This window comes from Eimeria tenella, genomic scaffold (genome assembly GCF_000499545.2).
Source record: "Eimeria tenella Houghton genomic scaffold, Eth_scaff17, whole genome shotgun sequence".
In the NCBI taxonomy this organism is placed as follows: domain Eukaryota; phylum Apicomplexa; class Conoidasida; order Eucoccidiorida; family Eimeriidae; genus Eimeria; species Eimeria tenella.
This window is the reverse complement of record NW_013541545.1, coordinates 22,369-40,885: the sequence shown is the minus strand read 5'-3', so window position 1 is coordinate 40,885 and position 18,517 is coordinate 22,369. Positions and strand designations below refer to the sequence as shown.

The window sequence follows — 18,517 nt, the reverse complement described above, 5'->3', positions numbered from 1 at the left end:
GCATTGCTGCTGCTGCTGCTGCTGCTGCTAGCATTGCTGCTGCTGCTGCTGCTTGCATTGCTGCTGCTGCTGCTGCTGCTGCTTGCATTGCTGCTGCTGCTGCTGCTGCTGCTTGCATTGCTGCTGCTGCTGCTGCTGCTGCTGCTGCTGCTTGCATTGCTGCTGCTGCTGCTGCTGCTGCTGCTGCTTGCATTGCTGCTGCTGCTGCTGCTGCTGCTGCTGCTTGCGTTGCTGCTGCTGCTGCTGCTGCTGCTGCTGCTGCTTGCATTGCTGCTGCTGCTGCTGCTGCTGCTGCTTGCATTGCTGCTGCTGCTGCTGCTGCTGCTGCTTGCATTGTTGCTGCTGCTGCTGCTGCTTGCATTGCTGCTGCTGCTGCTGCTGCTTGCATTGCTGCTGCTGCTGCTGCTGCTGCTGCTTGCATTGCTGCTGCTGCTGCTGCTGCTGCTGCTGCTGCTGCTTGCATTGCTGCTGCTGCTGCTGCTGCTGCTGCTTGCATTGCTGCTGCTGCTGCTGCTGCTGCTGCTTGCATTGCTGCTGCTGTTGCTGCTTGCATTGCTGCTGTTGCGGCTGGCGTTGCTGCCGCTACTGCTGGCGACGCTGCCACTGCTAAGGCGTTGCTTGCGTGTGTGCTGGCTTCCTTTGCTTCTCTAGTCGGTCTTTTGAGCTGGTGATCTGCCTGCGTTTGCTGCTGCTGCTGCTGTTGCTGCTGCTGCTGCTGTTGCTGCTGCTGCTGCAGCAAAAGTGTGCGCACGTGTTCCAGAAGGATTTACCTTCTTCGTCTGAGTCGGTGGTGTCGATAGAGACAGTCAGCTCAGCTGAGTCTTCTGCTGCCAGCTCGGACCAGCAGCAGCAGCAGCAACAGCAGCAGCAGCAGCGGAGGAGCCACAGAGGCCGGCGGGGGGGAGGCTCGGCAGCAGTAAATGGAGAGGAAGCAACGCAGGGAATGGTAGGGGTAGGCAGGCCTGCAGGTTGCTGCTGCAGTTGCTGCTGCCGTTGCCGCTGCAGTTGCTGTAGGTGCTGCTGCTGTTGCTGCTGTTGTGCGGCAATAGGGTGCTTCTGTTTTTCAGTTGGCTGCAGCACTTTGCTGCCACCGCTGCATCACCTTGTGTTGCTGCTGCTGCTGCTGCTGCAGCAACTGGTGCGTCGCGTGCTGGAGTCTTGGGGCCGCACAGTATCGTCTTTGCGGCGCAGTAGCCGCATGGCGAGTTCCTCTCCTGCCGCTGCTGCTACTACAACAGCAGCAGCAGCAGCAGCAGCAGCAGGGGCTGGCGCCTCCGCCTCTGCACGACAAAGAAGAAATCCCCAAGACAGAGACAATGACAACCCCAGAAGCAGCAGACGCCGCAGCCGTTCAGAAAGGGTGGGGCCCCCAGGGGCCCCGGGGGCCCCCAGGGGCACCCCAGCAGCAGCAGCAGCAGCAGCAGCAGCCCACAGGCGGAGCGCAGAGGCTGAGGGGGACCTGCAGCATGGCAGGTACCATCGAGAGGATCGAGAGGGTGAGGAGCTGCTTCCGTTTTAGTTTTAGTTGTTGCTGCTACTGCTGTGTATTCTGCTGCTGCTGCTGCTGTTGCAGCTGCTGCTGCTGACGTCTCTCGCTGCTGCTGCTGCTGCTTGCGATCGCTGTTTCTTTCAGAATCTGAAGAGAGGCGGCCGCTGCCGGCTCCTGCAGAGGTGAGGCAGCGAAGCCACAGCACAGCAGCAGCAGAAGCAGCAGAAGCAGTAACAGCAGCAGCAGCAGCAGCAGATGCACAAGAGAAGACTCCTCCGGTGCTTCGATTTGCTGCTGCTTTTTTCGTCCATATACGCCTAAGACCTGCTGCTGCATATAAAAGTTATTAATGCAAATTATGCAAATCATAATTCAAATGGCATTTATTTGTTTTTTTAATATTTAGAATCAATTCAAGTGTACATACAGATCTGCCAAAGGCACTGTGCTGAGGTGTACGTACACCTGGCGCTGCAGAACAAAAGTGTGTGCTGCAGTGATTAAATTAATTCTGTTTTTTTCGGTGTTTCCCGTGCTGCTGCAGCAGCTGTTGGAGCAGCTGTTGCACTAGCTGCTGCAGCAAAACAAACGAGCCCTGGAGCTGTTGCTGCTGCTGCTGCAGGTTGCGCGCCGCACGGCTTCTTTCTTCCAGCGTCGAATCGGGGCTCTTTACGAGGCCCCGGGTCAGCAGGAGCAGCAGCAGCAGCAAAAGGCAGGACCAGCAGCAGCAGCAGCAGCAGCAGCATCGGGCAACTCTCGCAGGAGAGACATGACCCCTGTAGTGGTGCCCCTGGGCACTGTCAGCGGCATTGGCCTGGCAAGAGATCACAGGGGGGCCCCCAGGGGCGCCCCCGGGGGGCCCACCAGTCCTGCCAGGGGGGGCCCCTCGTTTCAGCTGCGGCCAAGTTATGCTGCAGACTTTCTGCTGTGTCCAGGCAGCAGCAGCAGCGCAGCAGCAGGAAGACCTGCTGCTGCAGCGAGGCAGGGAACCGCCTAGCTGCTTCACGCGCCGCACGCAGTGCTGCTGCGGCACAGAAGCAACTTTAGCAGTAGCTGCGGCACCAGCTTCAGCAGCAGCATTAGTGGCAACAGCAGCAGCAGCTGCTGCTGCAGCTGCTGCTGCTGCTCCTCGAATTCAGTTTTAAGGCACAGTGGAGACTGCTGTGAGTTCAGTCGTTTGCGGTTTGCAGACACCACGCGAGACACTCTTCACAAGTCTAGCTAGCTGGATTTCTAGCTAGCTAGCTAGCTAGCTAGCCTGCTAGTTGTCCAGCCAGTTAGTCAGCTAGCTAGCTAACTAGCTAGCAAGTTGGCCAGCTAGTCAGCTAGCTAGCTAGTTAGCCAACTGGCAATTTCGCTGGCTAGCTATTTGGCTAGTTGACCAGTTAACAAGCCAGCCAGATAGCTAGTTAGCTAGCTAGCTAGCTGACTGGTTAGCTAGCTAGCAAGCTAGCTAGCTAGGCAGCTAGCCAGCTCGCCAGCTAGTCAGTTAGCTAGCCGGCTAGCCAGCGAACAGGGAGTTTATTATTTTGGAATGGAATAACTGATCACTCTGTCGAGGATGCCGTGCCTTGTCTTTGCATGACTGCAGCGTCTTTTTGTTTTCACCAGCTGCGGCTGCGGAGCGCAATTAGTGACTTGTTAGGAGTGTGGCACAGCTGGCTGTGCAACGCGTTTGTTTTTGCAGGGAGTAGTTGCTGGTGCATGAAGACTTGGCGGCTGCGGCTCATATAATATCTGGACATCAAAGCGTTGTCGGCTTTGGCGCATTGCATTGGTTGCGCCCGTTGTTTGTTGAATAGTTAGGAGTATGACGTGCTATGTGTTTTGAGGCTGTCCGTAGATTTGCGCATTGTATTGCTATTCTGCTCATGCAAGTATGTCTTTCTGTCATTCCGCAGAGACCTGTTCTGGCTTTTTTAGAAAATCATAATCGAATCGCATTTGTGCAGGTTCTTTCTTAACAGCTGGCACACTGATGGTACTTCGCCATAGTTGCGAGCGTTGTGCCATTTGCCTTTCTCTTTGTCTAGCACATTGCAACGCGAAATTCTTTTGTGCTTTGACATGTTTTGCATGCGGGGTTCCTTAGGAGAAAATGGAATAGGCTGCGGTGTCACGGCGCATCTTGTATGCACAAGTGTGGTTCATTGCTTGCACTGCAAAGGCGCACCATGAGAGTGCAATTATATGGATTCGCATCCTGTCAAAAGCTGCGGTGTGCGCCCTGTGAAGGTAAATGTACAGGCTTGAAGCCATTTGGTCCGCGATTCTTTAACTCAGAAAGATTTAGGTGACGCCATTGTTAAGAGTCTGTTGAGGATGCCTTTTTGGCATTGTTGGACATGAGTGCTGGTTTTGCTAGGCGTTGCTGTTGTTTTGCTGCCGGTCTACAGCGCCTATGTTTTCTCTAACATTTTTTTTCTGTGCAATTCAGATTGAATCTCGTCGCCAGTCGTGATGTTGGACGTGATGACACGTTCGCGAGGGGCAGCATTGAACGCAACCAGTACGGAATGCAACGTTGAATATTAGTTTTGATGAGCAAAATGAAGTATTTTAGCGCCCATAGATCCTGCGTTCGAAGAAAGTTTCGCTCCAATGTGCACGAAAACTTCAGCTAGCCCGTCAAGATCGCATGCCGTGCACCGCGGCACTTGTCGTTTTGCGAAGGCGCTAACATACACTGTGCCACGGTTCTCCAATAGTCCACTGTGAGGCGAGCAGCTTTCCAGGGAGCAAGCATTTGTGTGTGAGTGTTTTACACCTGGCCATATGATGTTAAAGTGATATACTATATCTATATATATATTAGTATGCGGGAGGCATCGGCGAGTAACCTTTTCAAAAGCCGAGACGTCATGGTCAATCCTGATTCCACCTTACACCTTGTTTTAATGCTCATTTTAAGTTCACACATTTTGAAGATGCTACAAGTAAATTTTCAAGTTGCTTCTGGCACGCGGGTACCAAATTTGCTACCACTTGAAAATTGTATCGTGCCGAAATGTATAGTGGTGGCTGGAGGCTGGATTCCAGTGTCTGGAGTCGTAAGCGTTGCTTAAAGGCTAGACGTTCTTTTCTCACACGACTCAGGAACGATGCGCTACTTTTCTTTTTGCTGGTTCTTAGAATGCAATACGGTGGCGCCCCAGGCTCGAAGGCTTGTTGCTCCAGTTTGTGCACATCCTGTGCTTCAAGGAGGCAGAACATAAGAACCTAAGCCAGTGAAATATGCCGCATTGTTGCTGTGCAGCCTGTATGTGTGGATGCGGGCTTCTTTCACGCGAAATCAAGCGGGACAATGGGGCCGCAAGCACATCGACGTTTTTCATATCACGTTTTGCAATACGAATGCAGCGAAGTTGAAATGGTGAACTAGAAAGCACGCTGTTGAAGATGCAGTCACTCAGAATAGTCCTTGGAGGAATCGCTGTTGAGAGTTTGTCGAAGATATCTCTTTGGAATTCGTCGAGGTGCTACTGATACCTTGGAATTCTTCGGGATGCTACTGCTTTGTTTTTGCGGTAGATCTGTTGTATCAAGCAAGCCAGCGGCCTAATTGATGCATTTTTCATATCGGGTAGCGTTTTTGATAGATGTTCGTGAACACAGGGACGCTTTCTCGAGGCGCACAGTGCGTTCGTCTGACGCTGCGTGGCCTTTGTGTGCGCACTGCCTGGCACCCAGTGCAGAATGAAAGCTTGGATGCGTGCAGTAGGGTGCAGGGAACGTACACGGTTTATCTGTGATTTGAGATTGTTCCAACGTGGGCGAAGTTTGTAGTCAGACTGTCGAGGAGCTAATGCACGCATCGCAACATTCGTCTTTTCGTGATATTTCTTGGTGTAGTTGTGACATTATTATGGCACTCCTGGAGAACATGACTGGCAGTTAAAGTGGCACTAGAGTGTAGACAATAGCATGTTCAAAGGTATCAAACGTGGCCCATATAGTATCTGCCACTACCGTGGCGCAATTATTAAACAGTAACCTTAGTTGAGCGCAAAACTTTATGGGCAATCATGGTTGCAATATTCCTTGTTTGTTGCCAAACGTAGATTCACAAATTATGGCATTGTGTTAATGCAGTTGTGCCTAGCAGCTGTTTCCCGCTCGTTTCAGGTAAATTGCCATTTGAGATTCGTGGCTTGCTGGGACACAAACTACGCGTAGATTTCCTGTTCCTGGCCTCATGCGCGTTAGTAAAGCAGCTAGCCGGCGGCTTTTAGTCTAGCTGCACAAGTAACAAGGTGCTGGCAGTCGTGGCTGGTTCTCACAGTGCAATGCTTTAGCACTTCGGGCCCGCAACGACGTTGCGTCATTCCTGTGCACACTGCAAGAATGCATGATATATTGCCGCATCGAAGCGTGTGAGCTTTCTAGGAAGCTGTAAATTCTTCCTTTAAGATTGAGAAAGAATCACACAGCCCCATGAGGAAAAACATTTTCTAGCTTAACGGATGGATTCCGTGACGTCGCTATGCTGCCGGCAATTCAGTGGCTCAGAATGGTGTTGACAGATGTTGATGATTTGAGATGGCTGTGAATGCATTTTTGACTTTGCTCAACCTACATGACTTTTTCCCGGATATTTGCTACTGCTTTGGCTTTCCGGTACAGCCATGTGTTGTATTGGTGAATGTGGAGACTTGTTGGACCTGCAAAGTGTACTTGTCGAACCCTTTTCAGATGCCGCTTAGCGCGCATAACGAATATAAAGTTAGTAATGAGCATTAGCATTAACAAAGAAATGCTTTGCCGCTAATCGGGATTGACCGGCACTTTGGATGCTGTTTCTGCTGGTTTTTGAAGACGTATTCTCTATCGAATCTGCCAAAGATTAGCTGTGTATGGCAAAATGCCTTGTGTTTGAATGCGGCGGCGTGCGTTGCCGTGGGTACAACATGTACAGAGAGACTACAACAAGGCCTAGAGGTTTTCGCACTTTCGCCACTTCATGGTGGCATATGACAATTGAAGCAAATGTAGCAGCGCAGGAACCGGTATAATGTTAAAGCCCATACTCTGCTGCACAGGAAGGTGGCCAATCTTTTCTGAATTATGACCTGTTCGATGTAACGGTGCAAAGTTCTATTTGGCCGACATTTTGTTTGGGAGCTGCCAATGTTAATAAAACATTTACGAAGCATTTTAGCTACCGGTTTTATGAATGGTTGTCCTTCTCATGGCAAACGAAAAACAATGTCCAAGGTCTAAGGACACTGTTAATCTTCGGCAGTTACAGTGATACTGCCCTTGGTACAGCAGCAGGAAGGTGAACGCAAAGAATCACAGCACATGTCTGTGAAGTAAGCCCTCTGCTGGTGGCCATTAGTGTTAGTGAGTGTTGTTCAATTGCACGTTTGCTAGTGTGCTGCTTTCGTCTTGTCAATTTTGGATAGAAAATGCCTTGTACTTCTTCGATATATGGAGGCTGGTAACTTTGGCAGGGCAGTTTTTCTGTTGCGTGGGCAATGTCAATAGCTAGCGCTGCACAGAATGATTCTTAAGAGCTTTCCATGGTGCGCGGCGCCCGCCAACATATCATTTATCTGCCGCTCTTTGCATGAAAACATGCGTCAAGATGTAGTTCGCACACGGATAGCTGGCGTGGTTGCAGCTCTGCAGTGTATTAAAGGGTCAAAATCAGGTTGGGTAGCTACAAGAGAACAAAATCAAATCGGCGTTTTCTTTATCGACAGTCTGTGCTACGTTGCCTTCAATGCTCGAAAATAAGTACCGCAGCGGTTATTTATTCTTCCCTTTTTATGGCTTTTGAAATGACCCATTTCGTGCGTGTATGCATCACTGAGTGCCTTCTCTAGTGAAGCTTGCTGTGCCGAAAGTACAAAAAGGTTATGCGTCCGTAATTGCGTCATTACGCTGTTGCGTCCATGATTTATTCTCCAAACTCTACTAAGACACAAACGCGTGACGCTCGCGGGGCGCCACAGCTCCAGATGCTCCTACTGAGCTGTCACCAGCGTAAGGGAAAATGCAGAAAGCTTTGTAGAGTGAAACTTCGTGTTGTTTCATCAGAATGGGAGGTAGACTCTTTACGTTCCTCCTTATCGCAGCAAAGTGAGGAGACTTTAGCGTCTATTGTTGTGTTGTGCAGCAAAAAAGCGGAAGCATTTTGTGGAATGTCTTGCGTGCAGACAACGGCAACTTCCGGTTAAGTGGAATTGATGAATCTCCCGTTACTCGATGAAACCACCCGGCAACGCATCCAGCAGTACTTTCCCGGTTCATCACACAGCACATATGCTGAGTCTACAGGAACGTTGTTGCATTAGAGAATCAAGATTTCTACAGCCCAGCATATATGTATTAATAATTTTAAAAGCAAAATGTTATTATTTTATATATAAAAGTCGGCTCTTCAATAATATGACCGCAACTGCTGAGACTTTGCTCACCGTGATATGTGATGCGTGAGCTGGGTTAAGATCGTTTGTCGTTCGATTTGTAGGGTTGTGCTTGTCAATGGTTCATCTAAAACTCGTTGATGAAAATATTACAACTTTGCTTGCCTCCTTCAGCCATACTAAATTAAGCTGTGTCGCATTAGCATGTTGAAACCGATTGCTGCCGCCTGCCAATTTATTCCTGAAGTGCTAAACTAGTCTGATGTAAGAAGGAGGCACGTGCAAGTTCTTTACTTGTAATAGGAGACAAAATTCCGTGCGTAGGAATCATTGATGTCACTGACGTTTTGCCTGCAAATTGCACGGAGTGGCGTTGTTTCCTCTGCACGTTTTACAGCCCGTGTTGTGCATATGCGTACTCGCATTTTTCACATCTTTGCGAAGCAAAGCCATTAATTATTTGATGTTTCTCTTGTTTTGCCAGCAGCAGATGGGTTGCACTGCAATGCTTGTCATGCAGCTCAACAAGCGTTCTGCGTCGTATTAGGGCGCGCCCTTCTCTGCACAGCCGTTAAATAATAACTCCAGTTGTTTTAAACTCTTGTTCGTGTTTGCACATGTGTTTCTGTTTGTGCGTTCGTGTTGAACACTTTTTGTACTTGTGGATAATGGACGAAAGGATATCCTCGCGTAATAGCGGTACTGCGCTCATCGCAAGCCACCTAGTGAATCCAACATTAGTATTTGACTCATTAGTAACACCCGTTGTGCAGCACCCCTATTTTCACTGCACTTGAAACTTGCAGAAAGTAGGAATTTCATTGAAATATTTTGTCTTGCTTTGAGCGATTTCGAAAGCTTCACTTCGCTTTGACCGAATTGGCAAATTCGGCGCAGCATATTGAAGTCCATAGTAGGTGATTCTTAGCAATATCTGTGGACCTTCCCAAAGGCCTGCGGTTTTCAGCGGCTAAACTATACTTCCTTCATTCACTTCAACTGATCATTTTTGGCGACGTAGTTCGCTTGGTGTCCGTTGGGCATTTTGTATGGGGTATCTCGTCCGATGCAATCAGCTGCTAAGAAGGCTCTGTATCGTACAGGTAGCTGCACTGGCTTCTTGGGCTTAGTTTTCTCCTTAACAGGAGAAAATTAAGCCCAAGAAGCCGCAGCACTTATCTGCACACGACAAAAGGGAAAAAAGCAGAACGTTCGCGCTTCGCGTCAAGTGCTACGTAAAGCGCGAACTTTCTGTTTTTTGCTGCTTCTTTTGGCTTGACGGCGCGTTGAGCTTGAAGGCTCAAATGTGCGCTTCTGCATGTGCGGGGTAGACCCTTTAATACGCCGCGCTCTGAAATGCCCGCTACGGATGTGATTGACGTGCATGTTTTCTTCACTCATACGGATAAACGCAGTGGAGGAATGCAACGTTTTTGGCAATTTTTCCGGGTCATTCTGCTCCTAAATGCCCGCATACTAGTTGATCTGTGGCTGTGCTGAAGCGTAGTCTGTGTCATACCCTACTTACGTGCAGGCGAGAAAGACGTGAAGCACCTGGGGCTGTATACTTAAGTATTGATGTCACATTTTCGCCGGCTTCGTGCGTTTATATGTTTGCAGAGACACAGTGAAGTGTTCGTTTAAAAGGGGAACTACTTACGTATTCTATGCATTTTGGCGGGAACTACGCACCACGTCATTGATGGAACTTATTTATCGGTCTTCGATAGACTGCTTGAGTGCCTAGAAGCTCACGATGAAATGCGTGTGTCGGTAGATCAAATTTTGCAAGGCGTCGTGTAGGTTCGGCTCACGCTAGAGTCCCACTACAGCTGAAGTGTGTAGTTAGAAATGCAGCGTAGCGACGAAAGCCAACTGCTGGCCTAAACCGGGGGAGCTACTTCGCACACAAGCTACATATAATTTAGTGAGGAATGTGGTTGAATGGAGTTATCGCTGCTATGCAGATCTAGACGCTTACGCATGAAGTGAGCGCTTCTCGAAAATATCTGTGTGCTTCGTTTCCCCCGTTAAGGCGTGCAGTTGGCTTTCGTCGCTACGTTGCATTTCTAACTACAAGCTTGAGCTATAGTTTCGCAGTGCGCTTGCATTTTGGCTATTGTGGTTCAGCTCAGCCTTTTGTTTCTAAAGGGCATGAAACATGTGAGCGCTAAATTGTGTTTGGGGTCTTGTATTTCTGCCCATAGTTTTGCTCCTTCGCAAGCAGCTTTCGGCATTGATGGAAGCCGAATTTGCTTCGCCGGAGCTGCAGTTTTGAACAGCTGCATGTTCTTGCGGTTGCTTTGTCCATCCCTCAAGGATCTTGTTCCTACAAAATAAGTGTTCTATTTTACTCAAGAGCGCATGCATTGTAGGCCATGGCTGATGAGAAACGTGCGGTGTTTCAGGTGATATTTTTAGCTTAGCGTTGGACACATTCAAATGATTTGTGTGTAATTATGCCTTTAAACGCGCGTTTCGATACCGCCGGCCTCCGCTGGGCTCGGACGAATCCTGGATGAGTTTGCCGTTGATGCAATAAAAGGGAAATCGCGCATCTGTGTCGCTGTTCCTGCGAGTTTGAAAAATTAAATGGGTCGTCTACTTCCATGAATATTCCGCCACATAGCTTTTTAATGTGCGGCAAACGGAGTACTGTTAGTTTTCAGATAGGTTTGATCTTTAAATACTGTTGTTTCCAGTGTATTGCAGACTGCGGTGCATCCACCAGCAGGTTTATGTCGGGATCATGTCTCATTCTTCATTAAACCTTACAGAGCCACCAGTTGACAGTAAAAACGTAATACTCGAATCCTGTGCGGCAAAATTGATTAAATTTTAGTCCGTTAGAGGTGTTTCCCTTGCTGCAGAATCGCGTCAGGCATTGCCTATCAGTTATTTATGCTGTGTGCAAGAATACAACGATCATGCCCGTCATTTGCCAAAAAGCAAGACTGGCTTTGCGATTGTTTTGTACTTGAGTTGTAGTATGTAGTTGGTTTCTACTCTTCCAGTGTTTCTTTGTATGAAGTGTGTCGTAGTCGGTAGTCGCAAGCCGTATCGCCTACTTGTCTGATTGGCCGCTTTGCCAGCCTCACTTAATCGATTTTCTTATCTATTTTTCATTATATGTGCGGTTTCTTTAATATAACGTTTTTCATGTACTCGTCCTGCCTCGACGAAGTTTTGTCGCCCTGCCTTGAATAGCAATTCAAGGCATGACGACGATTTTTTTTGTAGTTTGGAATGATTTCCGGCGGTAATGAAAATTTAACGCACGCAGCTTCAAGTGTTTGCCTGTTCTGTTTCTAGGTATAAAGTATCGGGAATATTCTGCATATGGAATCTCTTCAAACCGTACCGCCCACTTGTCTGATCGCCCGCTTTGCCAGCCTCACTAAACCGATTTTCTTATCTGTTTTTCATTATATGTGCGGTTTCTTTAATATAATGTTTTTGCATATCTGACGTGCGCCACTGCTGTCGTCTTCGCTCCAGGCAAAAATGAAGAGTGCCAACCTACTCTTCACTATAGCACGGGAGATGTATTTTACAGCACGTTGTACGAACCTAAGGGAACATGGAAACTATTAAAGCATGAAGTGAATTGTTAGCATGCCTGTGGCACATTCAATCGTCTTTGCATTCTGATGCGGCTACTTAAAGCGAATTTGCAAGGCTACAGTAGGAGAACGCATCACACGTTTGATCTAGACATGAGCTGCAGCGGAAGCGTGTGAACTACTAGCAGGACCCCTAATGGATTGACAAAGAGTCTGTAGCGCCGTTAAGGACGCCAAGATCTGTCCTGCAGTAGACAACAAACCACCTTTTACAGCTTCTGTTGAGAGTTCTTCATTAACTGAATGGCTGCCAGGTAAAGCTACAGAATCACACATTGAGAAGCTCTTGCGTACATGCACAAGAAATGCTACTGTGGTCAATAAGGCTTGCCAAAATAAGCGCAGCACGTACTCGCGCGAAGCGTGGATGTTTCGGAAAATGTCAGCATCTTGTTAAGACCTCCATGCACCAAGAGACCTTCACACAGAAATATAGCCACCGCCGGCGAAAACCTGGATTTTCTTGTAAATTCGTCAAGAGCATACAACTACAAGGTGCATAGGATTTGTATGTAGGGCCAAGACTCAAAACCATACTTCAATGGTTTTGTGTGAATACATACGAAACGCATCTGGCTGCAATGCAGATGGAAGTTTTAGCCACGCCACTTATATGCCTCCTGTGTTGTCACATTGTTGACTGGGTGAGCGAGGTCATCAAGATGATTCTCGGGGCGTTCGGTAGGTGGCCTGTGTTCGCTCATTTACGTAGAGGACAGCCCGGTAACTTCTAAGGAATATCTGTTTCGGAGCAAACTCCCGAGTTTACGAGCACGCAGTGTTCTGTTTCCCTTATCTGGAAGCATCTTCGAAACCCAGTGCTCCAAGCGATGGTAAGAAACACTTCCCTATAAAAGCCGTTTGACAGGCAGAGGAGCAGTAAAAGAAGTGTGCAAAACTGGAGCTTCAAGGAAATAATATTTACCGAGAATTGTACGGCACGAATTGTTTAATACAACATTGTGAACTCAAAAAAGCAGAAATTCTGAAGAAATGCCGAATTGTAGTGGGCCACCAGGAAATTTCAGCCTTTTTCATCATCATGCAACTTAGCGTGGGTCGGGGCTTTGGAAGGTACAGCAGTGCGAGCAGATTTCGCTGCAGAAAGCAGTTTAAGCATTAAGGATAAAACTCGCTCAGGAAAATGCACTGCTGAATGAAGAAAGGATCCCACTGACGTTTCTCCCTTTTTTCGCCCGCACCAACTGCCATTAGCTCAGGCTGCTATTCTCTCGTTTCCAGGCTTTTTCAGGCCCTTCTTTGCATAATCGTTTTTATTACGTACTACTACGTAAAACCTAGTGGCACAGCCGGTGTTCTAGATTCATCTGCTCACCTTTATGCTTTCAAAGTAATGGTTCGGTAGTGCGTAATGGCGGTGGGACCGTGGTGGCTGCGCAGCAGGATCAGCACCATCAACTAGGTCATACACTGTTTGATACCATATCTTTTGTAGTTTTAAAAACGACACATTTATTTGTTCCAGTCTGAGTTCGCGTGTGGTACACGCATGGGAGCACTCGCATTCTGCGCACTAGTGCCCGATCAAATACTTGTTGAAACATCCGAAAATTGATTTTAGTACACACTAACCAGTATAAGTGGCGTCTGCAGTTTATTTTTCGACTTGGTTTTCGGTTTCGAGCGTTCCCCGAATGCATGCATGAATAAGAAGTGAAGGAGTGCAACGCTACTCAATAGGAAAGGCCTTTACTTGGAAAGTGCATGCTTCGGCAGAATTTACATGTATCAAAGGCAAGCCAAAAACGTCTTGCCTCTATCAACTGTCAAGGTTCCCTTGGAGTTTTCGCCGTCAGCGCTAACGAAATAGAGCCAGAAGCTGCAAACTTAGCGAGGGCAGAAAACTTCACAGCGTTTCTGTTCTCCTTTCCCCATTCTTTGACTCCACACTCGATGAGATTTCCACATGCTTTTTCAAGTCTGAGTTTACTATTTCGCCCGCTGCAACGGTTAAAAAGCAGCGCGCGCGTGCGAAAGTGGAGCGGAAATGAGTGTGAACATGTAGTTGCACACTTACACACTCTGCCTCCGCGCGAACATCGAGGCCGTAGAACGAAGTCATGTACACAAGAACACAGACACTGGGCATCCGACGCTGGATCAGTTATCTGACGCACTGGACAAACTTTAAAACAATACACGTATGCCTTATGCCTCAGAGGAAAAATAAAAATAAGGACTGATTTCAAGTAACAGCAGTAACTAGGTCAAAGAACGGTCTATCTCCTAAATAGAAGTTGGACGTGTACCAAGCTAGGGGACGTCAAAGAAGCAGGCAAACGAGCAAAAGCAGCGTTTGATAAGCGGATAATAAGGAACTGTAGCTACTGAATCAAATTAGAATGCCTGCACTAATGATGGTCTTAGAAATAAGTACTCAATTACAGAAGATGCTTCGTGAACCCCTGCGCTAGCGAGAGTGATGCGATCTGCGGAGACAATTAACTACCACTTTTTTTGCGACAGTCACTAAGAGGCATGAAACAGCATCTGCAGCAAGAAGTACCTGGCAACAGACAGTAAGCCCACAACTCCAGGTGCCGCTGACGTAGCAAACACTAAGGCAACGGCGGCGGCGGACACTGCAAAGGCACGGCACAAAAGAAAAAAAATAAAGGCGAAAGAATTTAATATTTAAAAATCAGGCGGCAACACAAACACAAATGTTTTAATTAAGCAAACTTCGTTGCTAATTCAAACCTTAACTGCGGGAATTCCTGCATCTTTTTCTCTCTATAATATATAGTAACTAGTTAAAGTAGGAAACACGGTGTTCCGTGTTGCGAGCAACAACAGTGCATGAAAATGAGCTCGAAATGTCGTTTGAGTTGACACTAAAGCAATCAACGCAGAGATTTGGGAGGCCACGTGTAAAGCTACCAAGGTCTGAGGATAGCAAAATTCTTTGTGCTCCGCAGCAGGGTCGGGCTTCCAACGTACTTGTATCCGGCAGGAATCTGTGCGTGCCTTGGGATTACGCGGCGCTGACAAACTCCAGACCAACGCAGTTTCGATTTTCTTCAAAAATGCCATTTTCCTGAAGTCCAGCAGGCGCTTCTCACAACGCGAAAATTAGCCAGGGGTTGTGCTAGGTTGCCCGCCAATAATGATTGACTTAGGTGATAGATTGGCTAGATTGCCCTTGGTGAGCCGCCAGTGGGATATATTCTGATATTTTGTGAGTTGCTGCACACTACCCATTATAGCTACACATAGCGGCTTAAACTAAGCCCATCTCGGGACAGCGAGGGGGCGCAAATTTTGAAGACGTGTACTCGCTTTCATAACCGACGGGCTCTCAAAATGTTGAGGATGACCTCGCCTGGATGTCCTCAGGGCGACCGCCCGGAGACAGCTCCGTTGTCCACTCGGCAAGGTAACTGTAAGCTAATGTTAGGTGTTGCTCACTGCATAGTGATCAGTACTTCACCGAAGGTGGCGAAAAATGAACACAGTGTAGCTAGCTGTATAAAGTCCATTCAGCAATTAGCCGCCAAGGTGAAGCTCTTGAGGGGAATCACAGAGAAGAAGTGTTCAGAGAAATCAGTTCTGGAGCTTCAGGTTTTCTTGAACTGGAGTGGAAATATCATGAGGACTCTGTGAGCTCTTATGGAGATTTCTCGCATCGATATGAGGATATACTGAGAGCAATAGAGGCCGGGTCTGCTTGGGTTACACACCGCATGCTTTTACAGTGCAAAACTATGTAGGGACTAAAGTACGTTACTCATGAGGCGAGGGGTGTTAAAGGTATCACTTTGAGAGGAAGCAACAGAGGCCCTGGCGAGCAACGGCAAAATGTCATTTAAAAGGTGACGAGAAAAGGATATCATCACAGTTGAGAATGTTGAGAAAGCTATCAGAAGCTACCAAGGAAGTGGAAGAACCTGAAGGGCCGTGAAGATAGAGGCTAGCGAAAGAAGCATTAGCCTGTTGTGAGTACAGAGTCCGGCATCATCTGGCATCAGAAGAACACAGCGCTAAAACAGCGAGAGCGAGCTTGGAAACTTAGAGAAATGTGACGGAGTCACAGTAGAATGGTATATTATGGTAGAGAATGCACTACGTCGGGCTGAATCTGGACGGGGCCTCATGGTGACAAGGGACCTCCAGCGCCTGTCCGTGGGAAGAGTGCAACTCAACATTGAATGCTGGAGACTAGGCACTGCTTAGAAGAAAGTACTGATTGTAGTAGAAGTGGGAAGCCGCGGCTTTGAGCTGCCGTGACAGGGGCCAAAGCCAGAAGGGGCTTCCCTTACTGCAAGAAGCAGTAAGGGAAGGCATTGCTGCCACTGTTCGGACAAGGAGAAAGAGATGACGCCCACTAGCCAAAAATGCATAACGGCCTCTTTCATTGCCAGCAGAAAATTCAATTACGCGTCAGAAGCACTATTACAGAGTGTTGTAAGCCGTGAACTGGATAGCGGAGGCAAAGTAGGTGGAGCAAAAGAAGGGATTAGCCCGCCTGAAGGCGAGTGTGGCGAAAGCTATTGATTGGAAAGGTAACTGGAAATGGCGGTTTACCTACGTAGGTGAATAACGCGCCGCCGACTGCTTGATGTAGTGATCTTCTGAACGGCAATGGCGGGAATGCGCTAGTGGTGGTTGAACAGAAGTTGGTACCGAGGCTAACGCTATCAGCAGGCCTTGTCAGTTCGTTTCCTTTGACAGTTTGAACTTTTTCAGCAATCAGTCGCCATGCCGTCTCGCAACATGCATTATTTTGTGACCTGATGATGTCGCTGCGTGCAGCCTGTGAGTGTAGCGTCTCTTTCAAGCCTGTCAAACGACACAACGCAGCAAACTGCTCTGATGAGGAACAGCGCTGTTGACGTTATGCGGGTGAAGCGTACATTTGCCACGAAGCGTAGTGCCATTGCTTCGTACCAACGCACAATTGTTTTTCGTGGCAGGCGCTGTAGTGCTGGTTTCGTGCACACAGCGGGCCATAATTGCACTCGGTCGAAGTGCACCTACACTTGCTGCAGATGTTTGCAGAAAGTGCTTCGTGTTGGCCATTCGGCTTCGTCATTGATGCAAAGAATCATCTCCTTGGTGGGATCATGCTTGTGTGACTTCGCATTGTTCAGCTACCCGACGACCCGAAATCAATTACTCTGGTGGGCGGCATGCTCTACTGAGGTGCGCTGGCGTTGGACTCACTTGCATCTATCGTCGAGATATTTAGAGATATTTTGTGTGGACGTGGAATGCAGCCGGTGGGTGATGACAAGCTATGATAACCCGAAAGGCTTTCCAGTTCAACGATTGAACTTTCAAAATCATGCTTAAGGCTGAGTCTCTGTATTTCTTTCCGAAGCTGCGGTGACTGCGTCATTTGCCGCAACGCATGCGTCATGGGCGACGGACACTCAGAACAAGAGTCACGTGTAGTTATGGAGACGTGCAGTGTTGCACGCAGATGGCGGCTGTGCGCATCTATTTATCATCGTCAAGTGTCTGTCACGTATTGTTGAATATTGACAAATTTGCTTTGCCTTGGTGTTTTGCCGTCAGTGCTACTTCGCCGTCAGTGTACTGGTTTTGGCGAGAAGAATGCAGATACAGGCACAAAATGCCCATCTGCCTTCCTAAGTCAGATTCTGTTTCCGATGCGAGACATCTACGGCCTGATGAAGGTGTTGTAGGAGAAGTGCTGTCTACTCATAATGACGTCTGGAGACGGAGTGCTGGTGTGAGGCATTTCACCTTATAGCTTTTGCTTTGCAGTGGGGAGGTAGCCTGTATGTTGCCTGCCCATCCCCGTGCGTCCTGAGAGTACACGATAAGCACACCGTTGTGTGGCGTTGTCTGCACGCTCACACGGGAGGCGCGTTTGGCGGTGTTTTGCTGGAATTTTGTGGCATGTGGCTTGGTGTCGGCATATTTGGCATCGGTTCGCGTGGGCGTCTTGAAGGTGCTGTGTCAACTGGAAAAGCTCTGGACTGGAGAAGGCTGATTCTGCAGGGAGTATGTTTTAGTGGAAGTCGTATGCACGGTAGCAGCTCAGTTGTTGAAAAAGGAATTGTGTGTCGGGCGTAGAGGAGGCATTGATTTTAGCAAGGTATTGGCGGTTGTGATGAGGTTTGTTGCTCATGGGAACTGCGTTGGTGAAGGGTCTTTGTGGTCAGCAATAACGGTGCAAGAACGATATGTGCAATTATCCTCCGTAGAGAACCTCTGAGTGCAAGTGACGGACTGGATGCTGGAAAGGTTCCACGAAGCTCCTGGTCGGCACCAACGCACGCTTACTGCATTCAAGGCATAGCTCTTTTCCGAACTGGGGCCACATTCGTCTGTCCAAGGCACTTCAGCAAAGCCCAACATCTCTTCCCGGACACAGCCCGGAGCGAACTTTAGATCGGACGCACACATTGCTCGCCCACGCGGTGGGCTGCTTTGCTTGGACCAAAAGCCTTGTTATGCTGCTTCTTGGCGTGTTGTGTTCTTTGCATGCTTTGACGCGCATGCTTGCACATTGTTCTGTGTTCACGCTTGCTCCACACTGCGACAGTCTGCTTGTTAGGTTTCACACGTTTCTTGACTCCTGAAATCGCTTCACGAAAAAGTTGCTAGCGCATGTGAGACACAAAAAATGCAATTTGGCACTGCTTATAACCGCGTCGTTGGGCGCCATGAAAATGCAGACGGCGGATGCTCTTGAACAGAACTCCTGCGCGCCGATACGGAAGTTCGCGACACCGCGGCAAATCATGTATTTGCATATAACTCGCCGTCTAGAACTCTTTGCAGAGTGTAGATATCTCGGCTAGCAAGGGCGCTCCTAGCCTTAGAGTAGCACCAAAGCTCAATAGCCCCAACACGCCTTTTGCTCCTGGATATGAACCAAGTGATATTCTCATCGGGCCGGGAACTCGGAATTCACGGACAGTCGCAGTCCTCGATGTCTTCTTCCGCAGGCTTCCCTCATATGCCTTGCCAGCACTAGCTAGGCACAGATACGAAATGGCGTGTTGACACTTGATAACTGGACTACGCCATTTGCCGCGCGT

General features: G+C 48.4%; 1 protein-coding gene across 1 annotated transcript in view; it reads left to right on the top strand.

The window, feature by feature from the left end:
* Positions 1 to 2,486, top strand: part of ETH_00026380 (uncharacterized protein) — a gene marked incomplete at both ends in the record, with an annotated part of 3,197 nt that extends 711 nt beyond the window's left edge. The window contains 4 exons of the mRNA XM_013373697.1: positions 737 to 946; positions 1,133 to 1,496; positions 1,634 to 1,671; positions 2,112 to 2,486. Coding sequence (XP_013229151.1) covers positions 737 to 946; positions 1,133 to 1,496; positions 1,634 to 1,671; positions 2,112 to 2,486 — 987 coding nt within the window. The remainder of the gene's footprint in view (positions 1 to 736; positions 947 to 1,132; positions 1,497 to 1,633; positions 1,672 to 2,111) is intronic.
* Between the last annotated feature and the right edge of the window lie 16,031 nt (positions 2,487 to 18,517).